Genomic DNA, 21345 nt, shown 5'->3' with positions numbered 1-21345 from the left:
TGCATATGGCTGCAAATACGCAGGAACATTTTCCAGGATATTTGATGCATTAAACTTGTTAGCTAAAATACACGTTTTAACACTAAAATCAGGGAAGCTTCAAAGCATAAAACCAGGAAGAATACTAAATTTAATCTCATAATTAAGCTAAAGTTAATTATTTCCTTTAGAGTTCCTATGCCAAAATTATTAAACCAGAAACCAACCCCCCAAAATCCCCCAACAAACAAACAAAAACCCACCCCACCTTTTGGACTAAACTAGAATCTTGGTCATCTTGAAAGAGCTACTTAAAACATATATATTGAATTTCTTAGCAAAAAGCTCCCTTTTTTTCCTCAGGCTGTAGAATTGGAGGGTAGAAGTTTCTCTGAATTGCTGCTAGTGGAAGATGGGAGGAAGTACTGATTCAAATTAAAGCCATGAGGTTCTAGAGTTTTCCCAACACTGACTGTTGCTGTTGGCAAACTTTTGTATGGTTGTGAGGTAAATGGGGAAAGCTTTTTTTCTTTTAAAGTAGGAATACTTGTCTGTATTTCTTAACCTGCAAAAATGTCCCTGTCTCCTAATACTTTATTTTCATAAGTTTTTTGTGGGTGCTGCACATTTTGTACTAGGTGTAGAGGTATGATTTCCAGAACTTCCTCTACGATATTTAAGTTGCTGAATAAGATCCTGTGTTCCCTGGCTCCCATATTTTGGTTGTTTTTTCCCGGTGACGTTGTTTAATATTTAAAAACAAGCGTTCTGTTTAAGAAAGGGTGTTTTACTGACTGACAAGGGGTCTGCTGCCTACTACCATTTTCCATACAAGGTATTTAATTTTCCATTATTTCTATTTTTTTATCTAAACCAAATCTTTTTATTTGCAGTGGGACTCCCTGGTCTGTTTTCCCCACTGTTTCCTCATGCAGGGCCTAAAATGTTTCTTTTTTCTGTACTTTGCTTTATCAAGAAGATTGTAACCTATCACCCATGTTCCCTTTTTATACATCAACAGTATAAGAACAGTAGAACAAATTCTATTAAAGGATATTTCATATCGTATGTGTTGGAACTTGCTGACAGAAGGAAATTGCCAAGTCTGGGATTACGGATGATTCAAAAAAAGGGAAATGCTAGTCCTCTCCACTTCTTACAAACTGTCAGTTAGTAAACTGGATAAAGTTACTGTAATGCCATTTTTCTATTGCTTTGCTCAGCAGGGAAATGCTTGATCTCTAGTGCAAGTTTGAATAACTTACATGTCAATTTGTTACTTGTATTCAAATGGATGCATAGAACAATTCACACTTAGAACTGCTCTTACAGGCTTGTGTTGAAATTGCTGCCACAGGTGAAAGATTTATTTTGAAGTGAAAGCTGGGATAGACTAACACTGTACAGTGCTGCATGACCACCAGCAGCTTCAAAATAGGCTAGGAACAATTTCCAGCTGTAAGGGGTAAGGTGTGGCATTTAAGTTAGCGCATGGAGGTGATTCTTTACTCTGGTACCACGAAGCTATTTAAAAGATAAACTGATGAGTCCCAGCTGTATCCTTGGCTGCTCTGACAGACACCATAGCACTTTGGCTTGTAGGCATGAGAGGGTTCTGTAAACAGGTCCTTTGTCGCTTTTGCCTAGGAAAACGGAATCTTTTGAAGACATTTGGAAGACAGCTGAATTCTTGGAGACTTGTTGGAAAAGCAAGTTTGGTGTTTGAAGCCAAACTGAATTGTGTGTGTTACTGCCCGTTTGTAATCCTCTTGCGATTAGTTCCTAAAAGTGCCGCAAATTATCTTAGGGTCTCTCTTTTTTCCGTGCTTTTTCGGGGTTGCTGCTCACACACCAGTACCAGTGCATTTCTCCCCTTCCCTGCAGCTTTCCCCCCCGCCCCGGGTGTACGTGGGGTCCCCTCCCCTCCCCTCCCCAAACGGGCCGTGCCCACCCCCACGCCCCGAGGGGGCGGCGTGGAGGCACCGGCACACCGGCGGTGGCAGCGCCCTCCCCCTGTCGCCCCGGCGTCGCGGGCCCCCTCCTCGTGCGAGGGGGGGCGGCGGGCGGGGGCCGGGCCGGGGGAGGGTCCCGGCGGGGGGCGGCGGGCTCGGGGGCGCCTGGGCCGCGCTCCCTGCGGCAGCTGCCGGCGACCGGCGGGCCATGGAGGGGAAGCGCCTCAGCCTCGGCGTCCTCGGCGTCCTCGGCCTCCTGCTCCTGGCCGCCGCGGCCGGGGGTGCGGAGCCGCCGCCCAGCTGCGAGGGCGTCCGGAAAGTTTTCCAGCTGCGGCAGCTCGGCCCCCTCAGAGGCATCCCGGAGTCCCCGCGGGCAGGTAAGGGAAGGCTGGCGGGGTTGGGGGCTGCGGCCGGCGGCTGCCGCGCTCGCCCGGGGCTGCCCCGCCTGTCACCCCGCCCGGGCCGGGCAGCGCCGTCGCTGCTGCGGGGGTTGACGGGGTCGTTCTCGTGGCGGCGGGGGATGCCCGGCGCCTTACTCCAAAGAGAAGACACTCTTCTTGGGGTGCGGGAGCTGCAAAAGCTGGAGCACCCCAACACCTGCCTACAGTTCCCTTGTGCCCGCTCCCTGCCGTGCGGCGTGGAGGGGGTGAGCTTCAGCCGGGGGCACCGTTCTGCCCGCCGTCCGTCCGTGGGCGGGCGCAGTTACCGCGGTGCCGCTGCGGGCGCTGGGGGAAGGGGCGAGCCGCCCAGCTGCGGCTTGGGCTTCTGGAGTTACTCTTGTGCGAGATGCGGATGGTTTACACCGCTGCAAGTGGTGGATCGGCACGTTTTCTCTAACGGATCTGAACGTCCCCCTAACTGAATAAAATTCTCGGGGAAGAATATTGCTATAACGGCAATCTCTGTCAACAATGAAACTTCTAAGCAGATACAAAAACGTATTGCAAAGCCATGTATGTAGTAAGATGTACCTTCTTAGAGTTGGGGTTTCGTTCCAGCCTTGTGAGAACCTCGTTATTTCCGTGGTGCTAATCACAACACTAAAATTAATCGATTTTTATGGTCAGCAGTATGGCAGTCCTGGGTTGGACTTGATGATCTCAAAGAGCTTTTCCAACCTAAATGATTCTGTGATTCTGTATAGGGTTGGAAAAGACTTTTTTTTTTTTTTTACACACGTATGCGTAAAGTGTGTTCGCGTTTAGATGGTAAGTTAACTAGTAAATGTCAGTGCTTTCCTGACATTGAAAACGACACCTCAAGGCAACTAAAGCTGAATTAACACTCCCCCTCACTTTAAATATCAATAGCCTCTTCCTGTTTTTAAGATAATCTGTGCAGTTTTTATTAACTCTGCAAGTTGAGATAAGGCATGCTATGTTTATTCCTAAAGGAATCAATTCAAAATACCTTTTTAATGACTAGTTTTAAATATAATAGATAATCCTAATCTTAACACACTTAATATTGCAGTGTGCAGTTTACAAAAAGTACTATATTAAAGTTGCCAGTACATTTGACAACATACGTTGTCTTCTAACATTGTCCTGAGCTAAAGATTTTTATTATTGTCTTCACTAAAGAGAAAATAAACACTTTAACTGGAAAGTCTGATTGGGTAGGTACTGTGCAAATGAAGATGTCTGGGAAGTGCAATCTGAGTCAAAGCCCAGTTAGTGATGTAATAGTGATGTAGGTTTTTGTGCTGATGATTTGGGCGAATAACATCAGCAGGAATTATATGGTATCAGTTTGTCTGTGTTCTTCTCATTCTGTAGTCTAGTGTAACTATTATACTTTCTCTGCAAATGACATTTGATACCATACATTCACTTGTATACTGGGGATAAGGAGAAAACATGTTGCCTCAATGGGGAAGAACTATGGTATGTTATGCGTATTTCTTCTGCCCTGCTCTCTGATTTTCTCCCTTCCCCTATATCTCTTACAGCACCACTCTCATTTTTTTTTCTTTTGACTTTTCTGTATTTCCTGTTCCTGAAACAAAAGCCAGTTTTGAATTGTAAGAGTAATAAAAGAATTCCTCTCTCTGCTGCTGCCCCTGCAAGCAGTGGTCACCAGGAGGTGCGGTACAGCTGCGTGGTCAGCAGCAGCCTTTCACTCTCTGGAGGAATGGTATTGCTGTGGGCAGCCCGGAAAACGCCAGCCCTCAAGGAGCCGAGTACAAGCATCACAGTTCTTGCTTTCAGTAGCTTTAATCTCAGAGGTACACGAAACAAAAAATTGTGAACAGTAAAATCTATCCAGAATTGGAGATGACAAGAAAATGAGGATTAAATGAGTATTTTAGAAGGTTTAGGTGTGATTAAAGGTATTTGTAGTCTGGAAACAATGTGAAGAGGAAAGAAATGTCACTGTTACTACTGATCTTCTATATTAAGCCTTCTTTTGAGGCAAGAAGTGAAAAGTATTTTAAAACCTTTTCTGATGGCACTTAGCAATGTGTTTGTGCGTAATATACACTCTCACGCTTTCTGTAGGTGTCTGCTTGTGAAAATAGGTGTCAGAGCTGCCTTTATAAAGTTTAATTTGGTTGCTTAAATGTAAGCATCTGGCATCATCTGAGTTTCCCTGGAGTCTCTGGAATATTCCTATGGGGCTGGCAGATGTGATACCTCTGGGAGACTTGCATCTTTCTGGAGTGGCAGTGGGTGGGATACCTTTAGCATCTCAGATGTTCCCTGTGAGCAACTGCACCGCATGGTCAGCACAGCCAGCGGCATCTAGGAACTACTCAGCTATGAAATGTTTCATGTCAGCTTCAGAGTGAGCTGCGTAGGTCCTTTGCCTCTATGGTATTTGCTTATATTTCTTTTAGTGGTACATAGTTTGTATAAGGACATCTTCATTTAAATGTCTTAAGCTGAACCACACCTTTTATGTGGAGAAGGATCACTAACTGAAAAAGGGTGGGAATGTTAGCTGGTGGTGGCTTATATACAGTGGGAAGCTACCCCTACAGTCAATAAAGGGAAGAAGTTGGCTTATTGGCCTTGTTTATATTGTGTATATTAAAACAAAAACTATAGCATTCACAATTGTATTTTTTCCTCTTCATAGTGGTAATAAAAACTGAGCAGCCTTATATCAGTAAATCATGCAAATTGGAATTATTTTTCATTTGGGGACTGCTACATGTCCGTATTTTGAACATACATTAGCTCAAAAAATTACGCATTATTTTATATAATTAGGTTTGCAGCTATTATATGTAGTTCATGTCTTTAAATGAGCAAAAATATCTTTATCATCATGTGCAACAATGCCAGATACATGTGCAAAGGTGATCTTGAGGGATATGGGAACCACAAATTTGAGTTTGTGTAATCATTCATATAAAACAGGATGTCACAGTGTTGAAATTGGCAACTAATAATCAAGGTAAATGAATATCCCTAACACAACCAAGATTTTTATTTTTACTCCCCAGCAATGAAGATTTGACTAACTGTGCTCAATCTTTTGTAGCAGTGATTTGTGAACTATCATACAGAGTTACGCTCAGTCCCATCACATGCTATATTGAAACATTTACCACCTTCATACCAATTTTAAATGTTAGTTGCATAACTACTTTGTTTTTTCCTGTTGGGTTCTGTGCTACAAGTGCAGTGTTGTGTCTGTGAAGAAAATCCTCAAGAATTAAAAATCATAGAAGACCCTTTTCATTGTATGGAGAATCAAACAATAGGCAATGCATGAATCAAATATAAAAAGGCCTCGAAAGTTTGGTTTGGGTTTTTTATTTTGTTTTTGTGGATCTGTATGAGTTGGATTATTAAAAAAAAATCAGTGTCTGCAAAATACTTTTTTTGCATATTTTTATTTCCTGTCCTCGATTACTAGTGTTGTAACCTAAACAATTTTCGTGAAGAATTCCACTCTTTTACCCCATATGTGTTAGTAAAGCTAGAGTTTTTAACTGGTTTCAGCAGCTCATTTTTCAGACAGATTACATGGGACCTCTCAACTCTCCTTGTTCTCTTGGTTGCAAATAAGATTTCTTCTCTGGTTTCCTTCTCTTGGAATATGTAGAAGAGCAGAATAGGATGGGCAGTAAACCAATCACCCTTGCCCTCTCGACAAAGGGCTTCCAGTAGGTACATCAGTGAAAAAACTGTCAGGCTTCTGTTGGCACCAAAAAGCTGAATTCCATGGCTTCTTGAAAAACGTTACATTTGCTGGAACTGTAGAATAAACCAGTTCCCAACAAAGTGGAAAAAAGTGATGGAGATATTTTTCCAGGTTCTCAGCAGGTTTTTTTGCTCCTTTTTTTTTTTTTTTCCCCAGGAATAGATCTAGGCTTCTTTTCAGCAATGTTTGGGAGGTCACGTATGTGGTTGTGAGAACAAGATGCACAAAAAAGAGTGAAGACTGTGATTGGTATAAATTTTATTGCAAAGGCTTCTTGATAGAGAACAATTATGCATATTGTCGTGGTTTAATCCCAGCTACCAATCAAGTACCACCCCCTTGCTCATTTCCCCTTCCACTGTGGGCCTAAAATAATCAGTGTGTTATCAACATTGTTCTCATAGGTCCAGAACAGCACTGCACCAGCTACTAGGAAGAAAATTAACTCTATCCCAGCCAAAACCAGGACACATGTGATATATGTGAAATTGAATAAATGAGACAAACTGCTTGAAGGATGAGGTAATCTCAGAAAAAGCTGGCGTGTAGTACTCTTCAGTTCACCCTTAACTTTAATTCAACTTAAAATATTCTTGCTAATTCAGCTAAAAGTAACAATAGAAATCAGTTTAAAATCCAGACCAGATTACTTTGATGCAAATCCAAGATAACTTTGAATTTTAATTTGTGTTTCTAGTATGATTTTCTTTCAGGTAAGTGGGATTTTGGTTCTATCTGAAATCAAATAAATTTCTTTTTGGTGTGTGTAGGCAGGGACACTTCTAATTACTCTATTTGTCTAACTTGTTGCCTAAACTCCCCTCTTACCAAACTCTGAAGCAGTTAAACAAGAATGCTCACAAAGTTTCGGTCGATGACCCACCCTCTCAGGTCGTTAATGCTCAAGTACCCACAGCCTTGGGAAACAAAGAACAGATGAGGGTAAGAGCACCAGTATATAAATCATGCAGGAAGAAGTCTCCAGGTGAAAAAGTTCTGGCTGCAAGAGGAGACAAGCTGGTAAGGAGTTGTAATCGTTGATTGCACTAGAAGGGAGAAACTTGTAGCCAATCCTGTGCGTGAATGAAAATACACCTGCTATCAACATGCAAGTACTCCACTGTATGTAATGTGCACCCTCGAGTAACGCGGTGTGCCCATTAGGAAGAAAGATCCCATATGCACCCAGCTGCAATAAACTAGTGTTGGGTTTCTGAACTGTCCTTTGCTGTGGAGTTTCCCTGGCTAGGATTTTTGGTAACAAACTGACATTAAGGTCCTTGGAAAAGAATTTAAGCAGAGGCAAAAAGTGAGTTGCTCTGTTGTATCAGTTATTGATGTTCATTATATCATGTCTGTTTTTATAAAGGACTGTTGCCTACAACATAATTTTTTGTCTGCATGAACATATACTTCTGGTCTTGGAGGATGTTAGGAAGGAGCCAAACCTGTACTACAGTGTTGCTTACAGTGTCCTCTGAAAGCAGTATACAGAAAGCACCATCTCTAGAAGTGCAGCTGAGAGAAATACTGGTGCCTTCTGAACAGCGCCACAGAAAGAGGTGAGGTGGTAGTTCAGCACTGTGGACAGTCAGGGCCAGGTGCTCGAGACTCATCCCTGCCTCTTTTAGGCAGCAATGCTGAAGTACTTTACGGGTAGTCGGGTAGTCGCAATGATGGTGATCAGTGCCAAGTCTGGAGTGTCCTTTGTAACAAAAGGGAATTAACGGATATTAAAGGCGAATTAACAGATACTAAAGGGTGAGCATGGGAAAGTCTCATGTCTGATACAGGTTGCAAATCCATTTTACAATAAACTGCTGCTACAAACAACTGATTCCAGACCCTATGGCTGCTTGACTTTTAAAAGACCGTTTATCCTGACAACCCTAGGCCTGTTTCGGTTTTTTTCAGACTCTGGATTTGATCTCTTGGAAGTATTTGTCTAAGCAGATAGGCAGAAATTTACCACACATCTGGTATTTTTGCTTCCTGGAAATTAACATCCTCATCCCGTCAGCACTTGTTTATCTCAAGGTACTGAAAACACGGATTTGTATGGCTGAGACCATGAATGAAATTTTGAAATCAGTTCCAGATCATCTGGAAATAATTAAACCTATGCCTTAGAATAATCACATTTTATTCTTGCTGAACTGTCTTTTCTGCACCCATCTAGATTGTTTTCAGTAGTAATCCCTTTCCTATACTAGAACTGTTTATGTTCATTTTTATTTTAATCTATTACAGGCTAAGTTATTTCACTTCTTGCTGTCTTGTGATCTTGTCTAAAAATAGATTGCAGTGTAGGGCCTCCAGAATTTGGTACTGAAAAGAGCCAATATTCCTTACTGGAGCAGAAGATGTTTTTTCACTGTATTTCAAAATACTTGGTTATCAACGGAAGATTTTTAGATATGAAAGCACAGAAAATATGTGTGGGTTTTTAACATTGGTTGTATTGAAATGGAACGACCTGTTTCACTTGCTGGTTTAAATACCCTCTTCTGAAACATTATCTGTAAGCTGTAGGCTGTCCTGTAGCTCTGTAAAGAAACAACTACAAAGCCACTCTGGATGTTGAGTAGCTACTCCATTTTTAGTCACTTGGGTTCTTTTGAATGTTGTATTTGGTTACTTTTTCCTGGCCATTGAAAGCAGCTGTGTTTAATGAGCTGGAGTAGAAGTAGGTCAATAAAACGTAGTTTATATGTAAATGATTAGCATTCTTAAAAGTTCCCTTAGGGTTGGGAATTACATCCATGTTAAAAAGATGCTGCTTAAAAAAAGACATATTTACCATAAAATCAAGGGAATAAAAGGATATTGAAGAGTCATCTGAAACCATGAATAAAAATTCATTATTATTTTAGAGTTTTGCTAAAAGTCTAAACATCTTGAAGCTATACTAAAGCCCATAGTAAGCCTAGTTAAAATTTCATATTAGCTGCTGCTTTACAAAAGGCAAAGTAACAAAAGTTTGAAAGCTGAGTAGTGCCTAACATTTTTTTAAAACATTAAACACTGTGGTACTAGAGCTAATCTTTAGGTTATTTAATTTTAATACTAAACAAGTATTATGCATGTCTGTGCCTATATACACATGGAACTCCACATAGGCAGATGCTCTGTATATTATTTGTTAATAACTAAAATGTAGTAGTTGAAAGGCTGTACATACTGGAAAAATGACACAAAGGTTTTGTGCAAGATCAGCTTTTATGAACCTCATAGGAGGAAGGGTATCATTGCTTCTAGGAAATGAAGCTACTGTTTACTTGCGAAAGACACACATGTCAAGTCAGTAGGAGAATGAGGAATAGTGCATGTTCTATTTTTTGCTTGGTTTGACAGCTCACCTACACACTTCTGATCATGAAATTATGGTTTATTATAAAACAATGACATTGACTAAAATCATGCTATGTGCAACACTCTTATTTGTGTTTCAGGCAACTTGATAATAATACTTCGCCACTTCTTCTCTGTTACGTTTTCAGTTTCAAGCAGAGGGAGGACATTAATATGTTGTTACTGTCTGCAAAGATTTGGAGGGTAAAGTAGATCATCTTAACATAGATGGCAGTGATGTGTTTTTTTACTTTTTTTAAATACTTGGCAAAACAAAACAAAAAACCCCTCCCCAAACCCACCACAGCTATATTCTTTATTGGGAATAGCTGTAAGTCTCCTGCTGGTATTTGGGCCCATATACAAGCTGTGTTGAAGTTTGGAGCTTGAGCAGTTGTACTGGGGAAGCTTCCGTAATGCACAACATTTTGTCTTTCTAGTAAGTCACTTACCAGAAAACAGTAAGACTATGCTGATGTCAGAGAACAGTAAGAAGTTTTGTACAGTCCCACAAGCCCCTTGTGCTATACATATAAGTTTCCCTGAGTCCCAAGTATCCAACAATGCTTATTAGTCTTGTTTCAGCTTCCTCATGAGTTACGATGTTCAGACTGATCCTCTCTTAAAGGCTCTGAGTTCCTTTATAGCCCATCAGTCAGTGGCTGACAAGTTCTGGTCTTTGTTACCATCCCTGTTACCACCTGCATTTTAGTGTTTGTGTGTCTGTGTTTCTTGAATTTGTCATTTTACTTGTTGCTTGCCATTTCTTTTATACTGAATAGTCCATAACCAGGCAACTTAACAGGCCATATACCATTACATTCAGATACCATTACATGTGGGCTGTGTGCATTTGTGTACCTGCACTGGAAGTGGGTCCCCTTTCAACCTGCTTTAGCCTTCCTGAGGGTGCTCTTGCACCCGTCTTTGGGCTACATGTACTTAGCATTGCTGACCTCCCTTCCCATGGTTGTTTGCAAACTCTTATCAACATCCCCCTGACGTGCCTGTATCAGAGCCCTCCTTGCCAAGTAGGCCAGCCTCTTGGCGAAGGTGTGCCTACTCTGCTTTGTTAAACAGATCCCATCTTTCACTAACTTGACGTTCCTTCCTTAAAGAGGCACCCAGGTTCATAAAAGCCAAAGTGCTGTGTGTGATACTTCTAGGGAAAAAACTGCTCAGTACAAGTAGCCTATGACAAATCAGGATGAGAGTGGTTTGCTGTTTTATAAAAAGACACCTGGCAATCAGTTAATGTTCAGGATCAGTGTCAGTAATACAAGAGATAAACACAGTACTAGGCACAAAATGTTAATAGACACCTGTAAATTTCTAAGCACTTTTTTTTAATTCCAAAACTTTCTAACCTCCTCTCCCCACCATGGTTACCTGCAACCCCCACACTGGCTGTGCAGGCTCCCCTGGGTGTGCACCCCTTCTCGGGGAGACATGGCTGCCCCAGATTTTTTTGCACCCCTGCTGCTCCCAGCACCCCACTGACGCACCCCCCAGCACCCCGAGGTGGGGTCTCTGTGTGCTCCAGCAGCCCACTGCTGGGTGCAGGCTGGTCCTGGTGCCCCATGGGGAGGCTGTGCTGCCCAGACTGGGCAGGGGTTGGGGTGCTCCACAGACACTGCTGGCAGGGACAGACTCCCTGTGATGTCTGCTGCTTCCTCTCCAAATGTTTGTGCTTCTTGCCAAGGTCACTCCTTGGTTTCAAAAACCTTGTAATTCCCCAGTTCATGTTTGGTACAGCAAATTTTTTTGTTCAGCATCATGAGTTTTGGGCAAATGGTTCTGTGGTTTTGGTGCACCTTCCTGGTATTAGCAGCTGCTGTTGTCACAGATCACAGAACGGCTGAGGTGGGATGGCACCTCGGGAGATCATCTAGGAGAGTCTCCTGCTCAAAGCATGGTCATTTCCAGCAGGTTGCTCAAGACCATGGCCAGTCAGGTTTTGAGCACCTCTGAGGATGGAGACTCCGTGACCTTTCAGGGCAACCTGTTACAGTGTCGGACCATCCTCATGCTGATGTTTTTTTCTGGAGTGGCTGCTTTGCCAAGGGTGATAAAACATGTATTGCATATTTAAATTAATAAATAGGTTACAGGAAAAGCAATACATTAAATTAGTTTTCAATAATCGTAAGCTGCATTAACTTAAATTACAACACATCACATATTGCCTAAATTGTGCTTTGCTTGTTCTCTTTTAGGTAAAATTTGAAACAGATTGTAGTTTCAAGAAATCTGTACCTTTTAATTAAAAGAAAAAAACCCTAAAAATTTATTAACTAATCTGATTCAGCCCTGTAAAACGTGAATGCTTTTATGTTGTTAGTAAAACAAAACGGTGTGTGTTACAACTGCGGGTAGCATCAGGAAAACATGGCGTTCTTTTTTCATCTTTTTATTCTGCCTATGAATAGAATTGAGTTAAATGTAATGACCTTACTGTGATAAATGTATTCTCAAATGAAAGTCAAAAAGAAGAAAAATTAGTTTTGATCAGGAAATCTAGAGCCTAAAGCCGCTCAGGAGGGTATATGGTTTAACATTGTACATTTTCAGGGGAGAGGTTTGGGGCAAAAGCACAGTATCTCTGTGTATATTTAATGTCACTGACTTTAATCAATGCTAGAAGCTAAACTACTATAGCATTTTCCCCTTTTTAACATCAGTGAATTAATCTTCACTACAGTAACAACTATATATAATAGTCCTGAAATTACACAAGGAGAGAAGGGAAGTAGAGAGGCTGTGTGCAGATATCATGGCAGTTCTGTTCATCTGCTGGCTGATGTCTGCCCCAGCTCTGTCACAGCCTGTGTGCGTGACAAATCTTCCTGCCCCTGTGCTGGAGGGGGATGTTAAGCACCTGGAGCTCAGCATGGAGCTGAAGTATCGCCAGCATGCATGTGAGGACTCCGTATCTGCAAGTGCTGTTGGATCCCACAGCTGAGATGTGCCCAGGTCCAGACAGAGCCGAGACCAATAATTACCTAAGAGAATTTGTGCTTGCCGAAGAAATCGTGAATGAAATTATCCTGAGATCCCACTGCTGCGGTGCTCGCAAGGTTAAAATTCAGGAACCCCTTTTTTCTACTGATGTGCTCCGATTACTATGCATTGCCCTTCTGCACACATCTCAAAGCAGAAAAAACAGGAGCAGGAACATCACAGGTTTTGAATTATCAGCTTCAAATGAGTGCTTTGCATACTTTGAAGGGTTGCTACATTAGCTGGGTTTTTGTTGTGTTGTCTTTCTTGCCTTGTGGCTGCTGCCATCCTTTTTCCTAAGGGGCAGCAAGCCAGAAGTTTTACTCTGGTTCTTCAGTAATAGTAGAAGCAATTTAGCTGACTGCTGATTTTATATAGCTGATTACCCCAGCACCCATATAGACACACACACAGAGAAAACCCACAGAGGAAAAAAAAAAAAAAAAGAGAATGGTTACAGATGTCATTAAAAAAAAAAAAGAGAGAAGAAAAGGCATTGTCCATGTTCCATTTCCTCCAGACTTACTCCAGCCACCTACAAACCTCACTTCTTCATTTAACAAACCAATGGCTTGTTGTAGTCAGAATAGTTGTTTGTAGTACTTTGAATACCATGGAAACACTTGCCTGATGCTTTAGAACACATATACTTGATATTTCATAGTAGTATTTAAGATCATAGACCTAGTTCAAAACTAGTCACTAATCAGTCTCTTTGTATGTGTCCCTAGAGAACAGCTAGAAAATTTTTGATGATGTTAATACAAAAATGTCCAATTTTAATTTTTTTATTATTCTTCTGGTTCTTACTGCTTTTCACTTTACCTGGTCCTATACTAAAGTAGCTCACCTAGCCCTGAAAAACAGACTTGAGTGTATTCTTTATGTTCCACCTGCAAATTAACAGTCCTGCCTTCACAGTTTTTCACTTTTAAGATCTCGTGTGCTTTATTAATTCGTGAATTCTCTTTGTGGCCTTGAAAATGTATTCCATACTGATATGCTAGCTTTTTCTGTCTAAGTTAATCTCTGAAAAGTATGTATATTGGACATTGCATCACTGCAGAGAAGCAAGTTGCGAAAAGTGTAGCGTGAGCCTTCAGTGTGACCCTGCATAGTTCTGCTTTCTTTGTAATCAAGTTTTCAGCTTGTGAAGAACACAAGAAAATCCTAATTTAGACAATGCTTAGTAAAATTAGATTAATTTATCCTTCTCTTTGTTGTTTAATTCTGGTTCAGACTACTGTGTTTCTTACTCTAACAGATTTGTTAGGCTTTCAAAATTGTGCTTAAAATTTTCTGAGGTTAGGAAGAAATTAAGGATAGCTTTGCATATTAAACTTAAAAAGTGAAATCAAGAAATACAAAAATTACTGAGAATTGTGCTAGAAGAAAAATATTTGGGTTTTTTTTATAAATATATAATTATATTAAATTGTTATGAAAATAAGAGGTACATGAGATGAGTGGATTGGGGTTCTCAGGCTGCTTTGTGGAATTGGAATTGACAGGAGCATGTTGAGAAGGATCACTGCCAGCATCTGGTAGAATAAAACGGGTTTGGAAGCCAAAGCTATCATGAGGAATCTCTCAGCACTAATGGTAAATTGAAGGAGCACATTGCAGGAAGAGCGGAGAGATCTTTTTTTTGAATAATGTAGGAGCAGTGGGTTATCTTCTGGATATCTAGAAATGAAATAATTTGTTTAGTGGCTTTGTTGCCATAAAACTGATGTAGCTTTGAGGGAAAGCCAAGCTCAGGGTTGTTCTGAGTTAGCTTCTGTGTCAGTCTCTTAAGTAGGTGCTGAGCATGTTTATTGACAAAGATGGGCTTTGGGCAAGGTCAGACATGAATTTATCATACAGTAAAATTGCTAATAGCTCTAGAGGCTTCAGCAACATAGTAGTTCATAATTTAATCCAGATGTTACTCTGGTTAGATGAATTGACTAAATGATTAATTTGTGCCTAAATGTTCAGCTTCTATTTCTTGAGGCTATCTTATAGGACAAAGATATTCTCAATTTTAATAGGATATTTCCATTGTAGATTCCTAATTCAGCTATACTTAATGGATATATTGGTTACTAAATGTAAGTTTGAGCAGCAGTATTAATAATGATGTACCAGACACTTCAAAATTCATGCATGTTGGTTAAAACCTCTTTCTGTCTTAGATCTGTAGTATCACAAGTGACCTCTGTCCCCCTTGCACTCTTTCCTCATAAGTCGTGCTGGCTAGAACCTTCTTTATGAAGATAAAAGACTTTCCTGAAACAGCAGAATTGGAGTTTTAAGAAAATACAGGTACTGCAAATAATTGTAAAACTGCTTGGTTTGTCACTTTGAGACAAACACTAATGGATCAGGTTATATGACTAGTTCTTTCTTTCTGAGCTCTCTGCTGATTTGTTTGAAGGTTAGTAAAGAGAACTCATGCACAAATAATAAAAAAAAGAAATAGAGAATCTCTTTTTAAATAAGCAAACATAAATAAAACCTTTCCTTTTCAGAAAAGAACCTAAAGAACCTATATAGGGGAATAAAGTATACAATAAGTCTGAAATTGGTATGGCATCAAAATGTGTCTAAACAACTTAATAACATAGTTCCTCTCTTTTAAACCGTCTGTTACATGACAAACATGCCTTTTCACAACAGTAGTGAGTCGGGTTTTGTTACAAGCAGAAGATAGCATTCAGTAACCAAGTAGGAAAGAGCCGTTTTAATGCAATACTGTGATACTGCTATGGGTATGAATACTTTTCCTCTTGATGTTTGTTGGGTGTATTGCTACTGGCATAGTACAGACTACCTTGGCTTGTCTTGTACTGTGGTATTTTTTGTGTGATAAACTCTTTGAGAATAAAAAAAAAAATGGAGAGAGAGAACTGCCTGTCATACCTGTGGATAGACTTTTCTGGTATGATGAGTAAATATTGCTGCAGGCTGATTTATCATTCCTTTATTTATTTGTAGGTGGGTGGTATATTAGTTCAGTTTGCTGCTTGCTGTTTTAACAGTATGTTATTTAAAAATTCTCATTTACTGTAGCTAATATTTAAATTAATTAGTACAGTGCATCAGCATATGGACCTAATCACAAGGAAGAGGTTTTAAAAGGATTAATGGAAACTTGCAGTGTTGTATTTCCTTAAACAATGTTAATTTAGACATGTTTTGCATTAAGAGTTATTGCACCTGAAGTTATATGTGTTTTATCTACTTTCAGCATAACTCATCTCAGGAACAGGTAGTATTAATATAGCTTTAATCCTTAAGTTTCTTGAGTCATGCACCACTGATTTGTTCTCTTAACCCATACATTCTCTTGAGTAACCTGCTTTGTCTTTCTAGAACCAGTTTGCTGAAGCCATCGCCACTGCCCTGATAAAAAGATTTAACTTCTAAACAAGTGTTGTAAGAGCTACAGCTATAGGTTGCAGAAAAACAAACTTTCACGTAGTTCAAGTCCCAGCTTTGCCTGTTTTAAATTGTAGATATGGCCAGTCTTAAACACAAGCGTCTGAAGTGGTTTCTTGTGTTCCCATGACTTGGTCCATTCCTGCTGCTGGTCCTTCCCCACTTTTTAATGCGTTTTAGCTGCACTGCAGCAATTGCCCTCTGCAGAAGAGCCTGTAATGCAGTTAATCTGGAAAAGTGGGATGAGAGGAGGGGAGTCAGCAGTATTTTAGAGGTAGTGTCATGGTGTCTGAGAATGGGAATGTGAGAATGCTGTAGGAAGGTAGGGATGGTCAAGCAGTGCAGGGGCCTGAGTTTGGAGAGCTGGTATGGACTGGGAGGTTGGAGTCATTGGGGTCAAAGGCTTGAAGTCTGGCTTGGGGAAGTGTGGGGCATGCAATGGAGATTGAGGAAAGGGAGGCTGTGTATAGGTAATTACAAGGACTCTGAGGTTGTAGGGCACTGGTGAACTGTATTTTTAATACTCAAAAGTAATTTTAAGATGCTCATTAATGTTGCGTGGAGGTAGGCACCTTTGTTAAAGGATGACTCTGATGCTAAGCACTTTCTTTGGCATGCATAGTAGTAGCTAATAAATCGGTAATTTAATAGACCACTTTAATTTTGCAGCTTTGTTTTCATTCTTTTGGAATGTCAGGGTGGAATATTAAAGTTTTCACATGGCAAGAGATTTGTAAAGGCAGCTGGCCAGGATAAATTAATTCATTTGTAAATTGTAAAAATGTACATACTGAAGAACATGGAAATTGTATTTTTAAATAAATGATGAAGATAAATAATGTTCAAAACCATCAAGCTCTATGAAGAAAAAGGTATCTTGTAGCAATACTGAAACACTTAAATAAAATTTCTTAATAGTCTCAGAAGTTCAGAGATTTGTACCTGCATTAGAATAGTGTTTTAACTTTCTCTTGTGACTGTGAAGGTGTTCAGCTTCCTGGGCTATGGCTTGTAGGTGTACTTACCACTGTGTGTTATGAACTACTACTGGAAACCACTTCAAAGAGATATACAGGGATATCATTTGCCTTAGTTCATTTTCACACCCAGAGCTTATGTTCTTACTTTTTCATGCTACCATGAATGCAATCTTAGATTTGTGAATTCTGTGTGGTAGCAGGATTTCTTAAAAGTATCTACTGCTTTTCCTTTTATATGATAATATTTACTGCTTCTTATGTCTGTGAAATATAGTTATTTCAAGGCACCAATTTTTAACACAGGCAGTAAATAGTTCTTGTATATATGGAGTCAGACTTTTGTCTTCATGATTATGGAATTATATGAATTCCTGAGCAGCACTCCTCACTAAAATTAATTAGTTTTGCCTGAAAACTTACATTTATGACTGAAAGCATGAAGCAGCAAAGATCCTTTAAAAATTAAGAGAAATTCTCTGGTATTTTAATACTGAGGGTTCAAAGTTATCCTCCTTCCACACCTGCTTTTGGATGGAGGGACCAGGAATTATGAAGATGGAAACCACTGATACCAGAAGGAAATGTTAGGCAAATCTGAGACCATATTATTTTAATTTGTTATGGGAGTCAGATTACTTCTGTGTAGTGTTGTAGCAACACGTGTTCATCAAGGACTCTGATAACTCCCCCCTCCCCCTTTTTTTTTATGTGCCATATAATTTACCTGTATCGTTTTAGTTTCATGTTTTTCTAAATGTGATTCCTGAGGAATCATATGGATATATTCTACCTGTCTAAATATTACACAGTGGATTCCTGCTTCAGGGCTGGGATTGCTGTATGGAAATAGTAAAATTTTTTCCTACTCTGAAATGAAGTTCCAGGGCCAGGAATACTTTCATTAAGAGTGCTTCAACCAACACATGGATAAAGGGATATGAGTTTGATGCAAGGAATTTTTTGAAATTTTGCTGTTCTTCCAGAATGCTCTGATCCAGCCCTCAGTAGCTTAACTTTTCTTTCTTAGCTTTCTGGAATATATTATTTAAAATGCCTAATTCACAGAAGATAACTAATGGAATATTTAGTGTTCAAAATGTCTCTGGGCTCCCTTTCCCCATAACTATATTCGTACTATCTTAGAATGATTGATCAGAGAAAAAAAGGGGGAAAAAAGATCTAAAAGGAATGTTAAATCTTGTAGGTTTGATGATAGGGCAATAAAAAGTAAAGTACAAAGAGGTGCTGTAAGAGCTGAAAGCAAGTTTAGAGACAAGGGCAACGTGGATTTAGGTTTTGACTTCTTGATTTCTTACTTTTTTTCTGCCAGTCATGATCTTCTATTTTTACCTATTATGAAGAAAGAGTAATGCATGTACACACAACCACATAATTAGAATTTAGTCCACAGAGCAGATAAAAAAAAGTTTCTCACAATGTTTGCTAGAAATCTTGTGACATTTGCAGTGAAACAGGATATCTGAGAACAGAATTTGGATTGGACCACAAAATTTTGTATTAATATAATTTAAATTATCACATCTTCCTTCTTTCATGAAAAGTTTGTTTTCGCATTTTAGAAAGCATTGTTTAGATACAGTGTAATACCACATCATAACAAGGAAGCTGAATAAGGTATTTTCACCCTTGATTATGCTCCAGTTATATATATATATATATATAAAGCTATAAATACAGATATTATATGTAATAGTATATGTAATATTAATAATATATAAAATAGCAGTAATATAGCTATTATATAACATTATGTAACTATATATATAGTTATGAAAAAAGATAGCTTTTATAACAGTAGTGAATTGCCTGTTTTGAGTTCCAGCATCTCCAAAATTTGAAAAGGTGTTCCTTTCTAGGAATGTTTCCTGACCTGTTAGTGCAGTAGTAAATTGGCATGACAGATACATGGGAATGTTAGACATTAGAGAAAGGCACAGTAAGAGAGATTAGACTGGAACTTAGGACTGCTCCATATAAAAGTTAATATGAGAATATTAATTATAAGCCTGTCAGGAGTGGGCTTTGCACTGGTGTGTTTGTAATACTTAGCAGTCGTTAGCTTTTTAAAGACCAAGAATTAAGATGAACAAGAGTGTCAGGCATGAGCTGGCTCAGCAGTTCAGTATACTAGATGATCACAGAATCATAGAGTAGTTTGGGTTGGAAGGGACCTTTAAAGGTCATGTTCCAACTCCCCCTGCAATGAGCAGGGACATCTTCCACTAGATCAGATTGTCAGAGCCCCATCCAACCTAACCTTGAATGTTTACAGGATGGGGCATCTACAGCTTGTACAATGATGTACAATGCATATTCAATGTATTTTACCAACATCAGTTAATAATATTCACAGCTGGATAAGATTACAGTGTCAGGGAAGAATATTAACTGTAAGAAGTGTACTCTTCCCATAAAATTTTAGTTAGTAACCCCTTCTGTTTTTTTGTGTAACCAGACAGATGCCTTTAAAGCTTTGGGTATTTCTTTTTTGTGTCTATACCTATGTAAAAAAAAAAAAAAAGTAACTTTTTAATGTATTTGTGTATTGTCTACTTGTGTTTTGTAATAATCAATGTAATTATCTCTTTCTGTAGGAGCTGATCTCCAGGTTTGTACTTCTAAAAATGCAACATGCTGTACCAAAAAGATGGAAGAAAGGTATCAGACTGCAGCAAGGCAAGATATTCAGCAAGTGCTTCAAACATCAAGTGCTCCGTTAAAATTTTTAATATCTCGTAATGCAGCTGCTTTTCAAGGTACGGCCTTCTGCTTCTTATTTCGAAACTTGTTCATACTTTTCTTGTTTTTCATCTTTGATTAGTTGATACATGTAATAAAATTTATCTGTTAATTTTTAGTTTCTATGCTTTTATGCTTTCAAAGAAGGATATTAAATCATGGAGATGATTAGAAATGGCATTGCTCTTAGAATTTGTGACTTCTAAAAAATTATATTTGAGAAAAAGTAATAAACAGTTTTAGTAAGATTTTTTGATCTGATTGTAAACCAGTAACTTGGTATTCCTCTTGAACTTCTTTAACTTGGACAACACTAAAATGCCAAATTATTGCCTGGAGTGTTACAAAGGAGAAATTTCGTTATTCTAGTATTTCTGCCTGCTGTATTCTTTGTCTTGTTCTAATAGAAATACTTGGGTAGTTTGTTTCTGACATTAATTTTTTGGATCTAGTTTTATAAGCTTTTTAGTTCATAAAAATTTTTTTCTGAGTTTCTAAGAATAAGAAAAAAAAACATTGGAGGTTGAGTAACAGTTGTTCCAATGCACAATAGGAAGTGACCTGATAAACTAATAGTTTGGGTTGTTGGTGGGATTGCCTTTTAGCAATTAACCATCATAGCATTCAGTTTTCTTTGAAATAATAAGGGGTAAATTAATGCAGAATTTGGTTAGGAGCTGAGAAGATGTGAGAAATAGTGGCAATATGAGGTTGTATCTGATAGAAAGGGTTATAGACTTCACATGTGCTGATGACAAAGCCCTGCAGTCTTGTCATTTGTCTGTTAATGTGTAGTTATGGCCTTAATGGCCACTTGATTGGGCAGGATAAGATGGTAATTTCGTACAGGCTTAGGAAGTTGTGCTTCTGGTGACTTGTTTTTAACCTGTGAAGCTAAAATGACTAGGAGAATGAAAACAACTGCTTAGGTTGGTAAAATGGGTAACAAAGTTGGCTCTGGGGCTCTAAAGCCTTCCCTTTTTGAAATTTAGGCTGTCTAATGTTGTGTTCTACCTTCTGGGAGTATTGCCATTTAGCTTGCCTAACAGCTGTCAGTGGGTGTCATGATCGGGAGATCACTGGTAAAATGTACAAAGAAATCTCTCCCTCCCCGTCTTCTATCTGTTCTTTCTGCCAACTTCTGTATATTAACTCTGTTTTTTGCACCACAGTAGTACAGTATGTTGTATTGCTTTGCTGACCTACAGCTGTAGACCCTGTAGAGCTCAGTAACCAACTGTACTTCCCTTAAGTGAGGGCTGCACTCTTTTCCCCACCCCTAGAAAAAAAACAAAACACACAGAAATCTCCTTAGGTATCTAGATAACATACTTGTGCAATCCCAGGATTTCTCAGTCTTCACAAGCATGGGATTTAAGTGACATTTAAGTGAAGGTAAGTGAAATCAGGACCCAGAAACTACATTTCTGTTGCTTTTAAGTCCTGAAGGGCTCAGTCAGTGGGGTATTTTCAGAGTGCGTGCAGTGTACATCTCCCCCGTAGGTGAGTCTTCCCTGGAAGACAGGGACACACGCATGGCTTTGAGGATCAATGGTTGTGCTTTCCTCAGGTACAATCTGAGCAGTTATATTCAGGGTGTGGGTTCTAGGCCATTCTCAGCTTGTAAAGATTGAAGTTGTATTGCCTGCCAGTCCAGGAGGATGCCCTAAACACCAGTTTGGAGGCTAATGTGGGACATCGGCACTTTTCACTCTCCCAGTAATGCTATTTTACAGTGCAGAAAG

General features: G+C 39.4%; 1 protein-coding gene across 1 annotated transcript in view; it reads left to right on the top strand.

Annotated features, from left to right (window-relative positions):
- The first annotated feature begins 2077 nt into the window (after positions 1 to 2077).
- The window catches only part of GPC5 (glypican 5), a 709817-nt gene continuing 690549 nt past the window's right edge, over positions 2078 to 21345 (top strand). Inside the window, exons 1-2 of the mRNA XM_055802351.1 lie at positions 2078 to 2308; positions 19456 to 19617. Of these exons, the coding sequence (XP_055658326.1) occupies positions 2140 to 2308; positions 19456 to 19617 (331 nt within the window). The 5' untranslated portion in view covers positions 2078 to 2139. The remainder of the gene's footprint in view (positions 2309 to 19455; positions 19618 to 21345) is intronic.

The sequence above is a fragment of the Falco peregrinus genome, chromosome 4, assembly GCF_023634155.1.
Source record: "Falco peregrinus isolate bFalPer1 chromosome 4, bFalPer1.pri, whole genome shotgun sequence".
Classification (NCBI taxonomy): Eukaryota; Metazoa; Chordata; class Aves; order Falconiformes; family Falconidae; genus Falco; species Falco peregrinus.
Note: the sequence above shows the minus strand (reverse complement) of the source record. Positions and strands in the feature narration are given on the sequence as shown.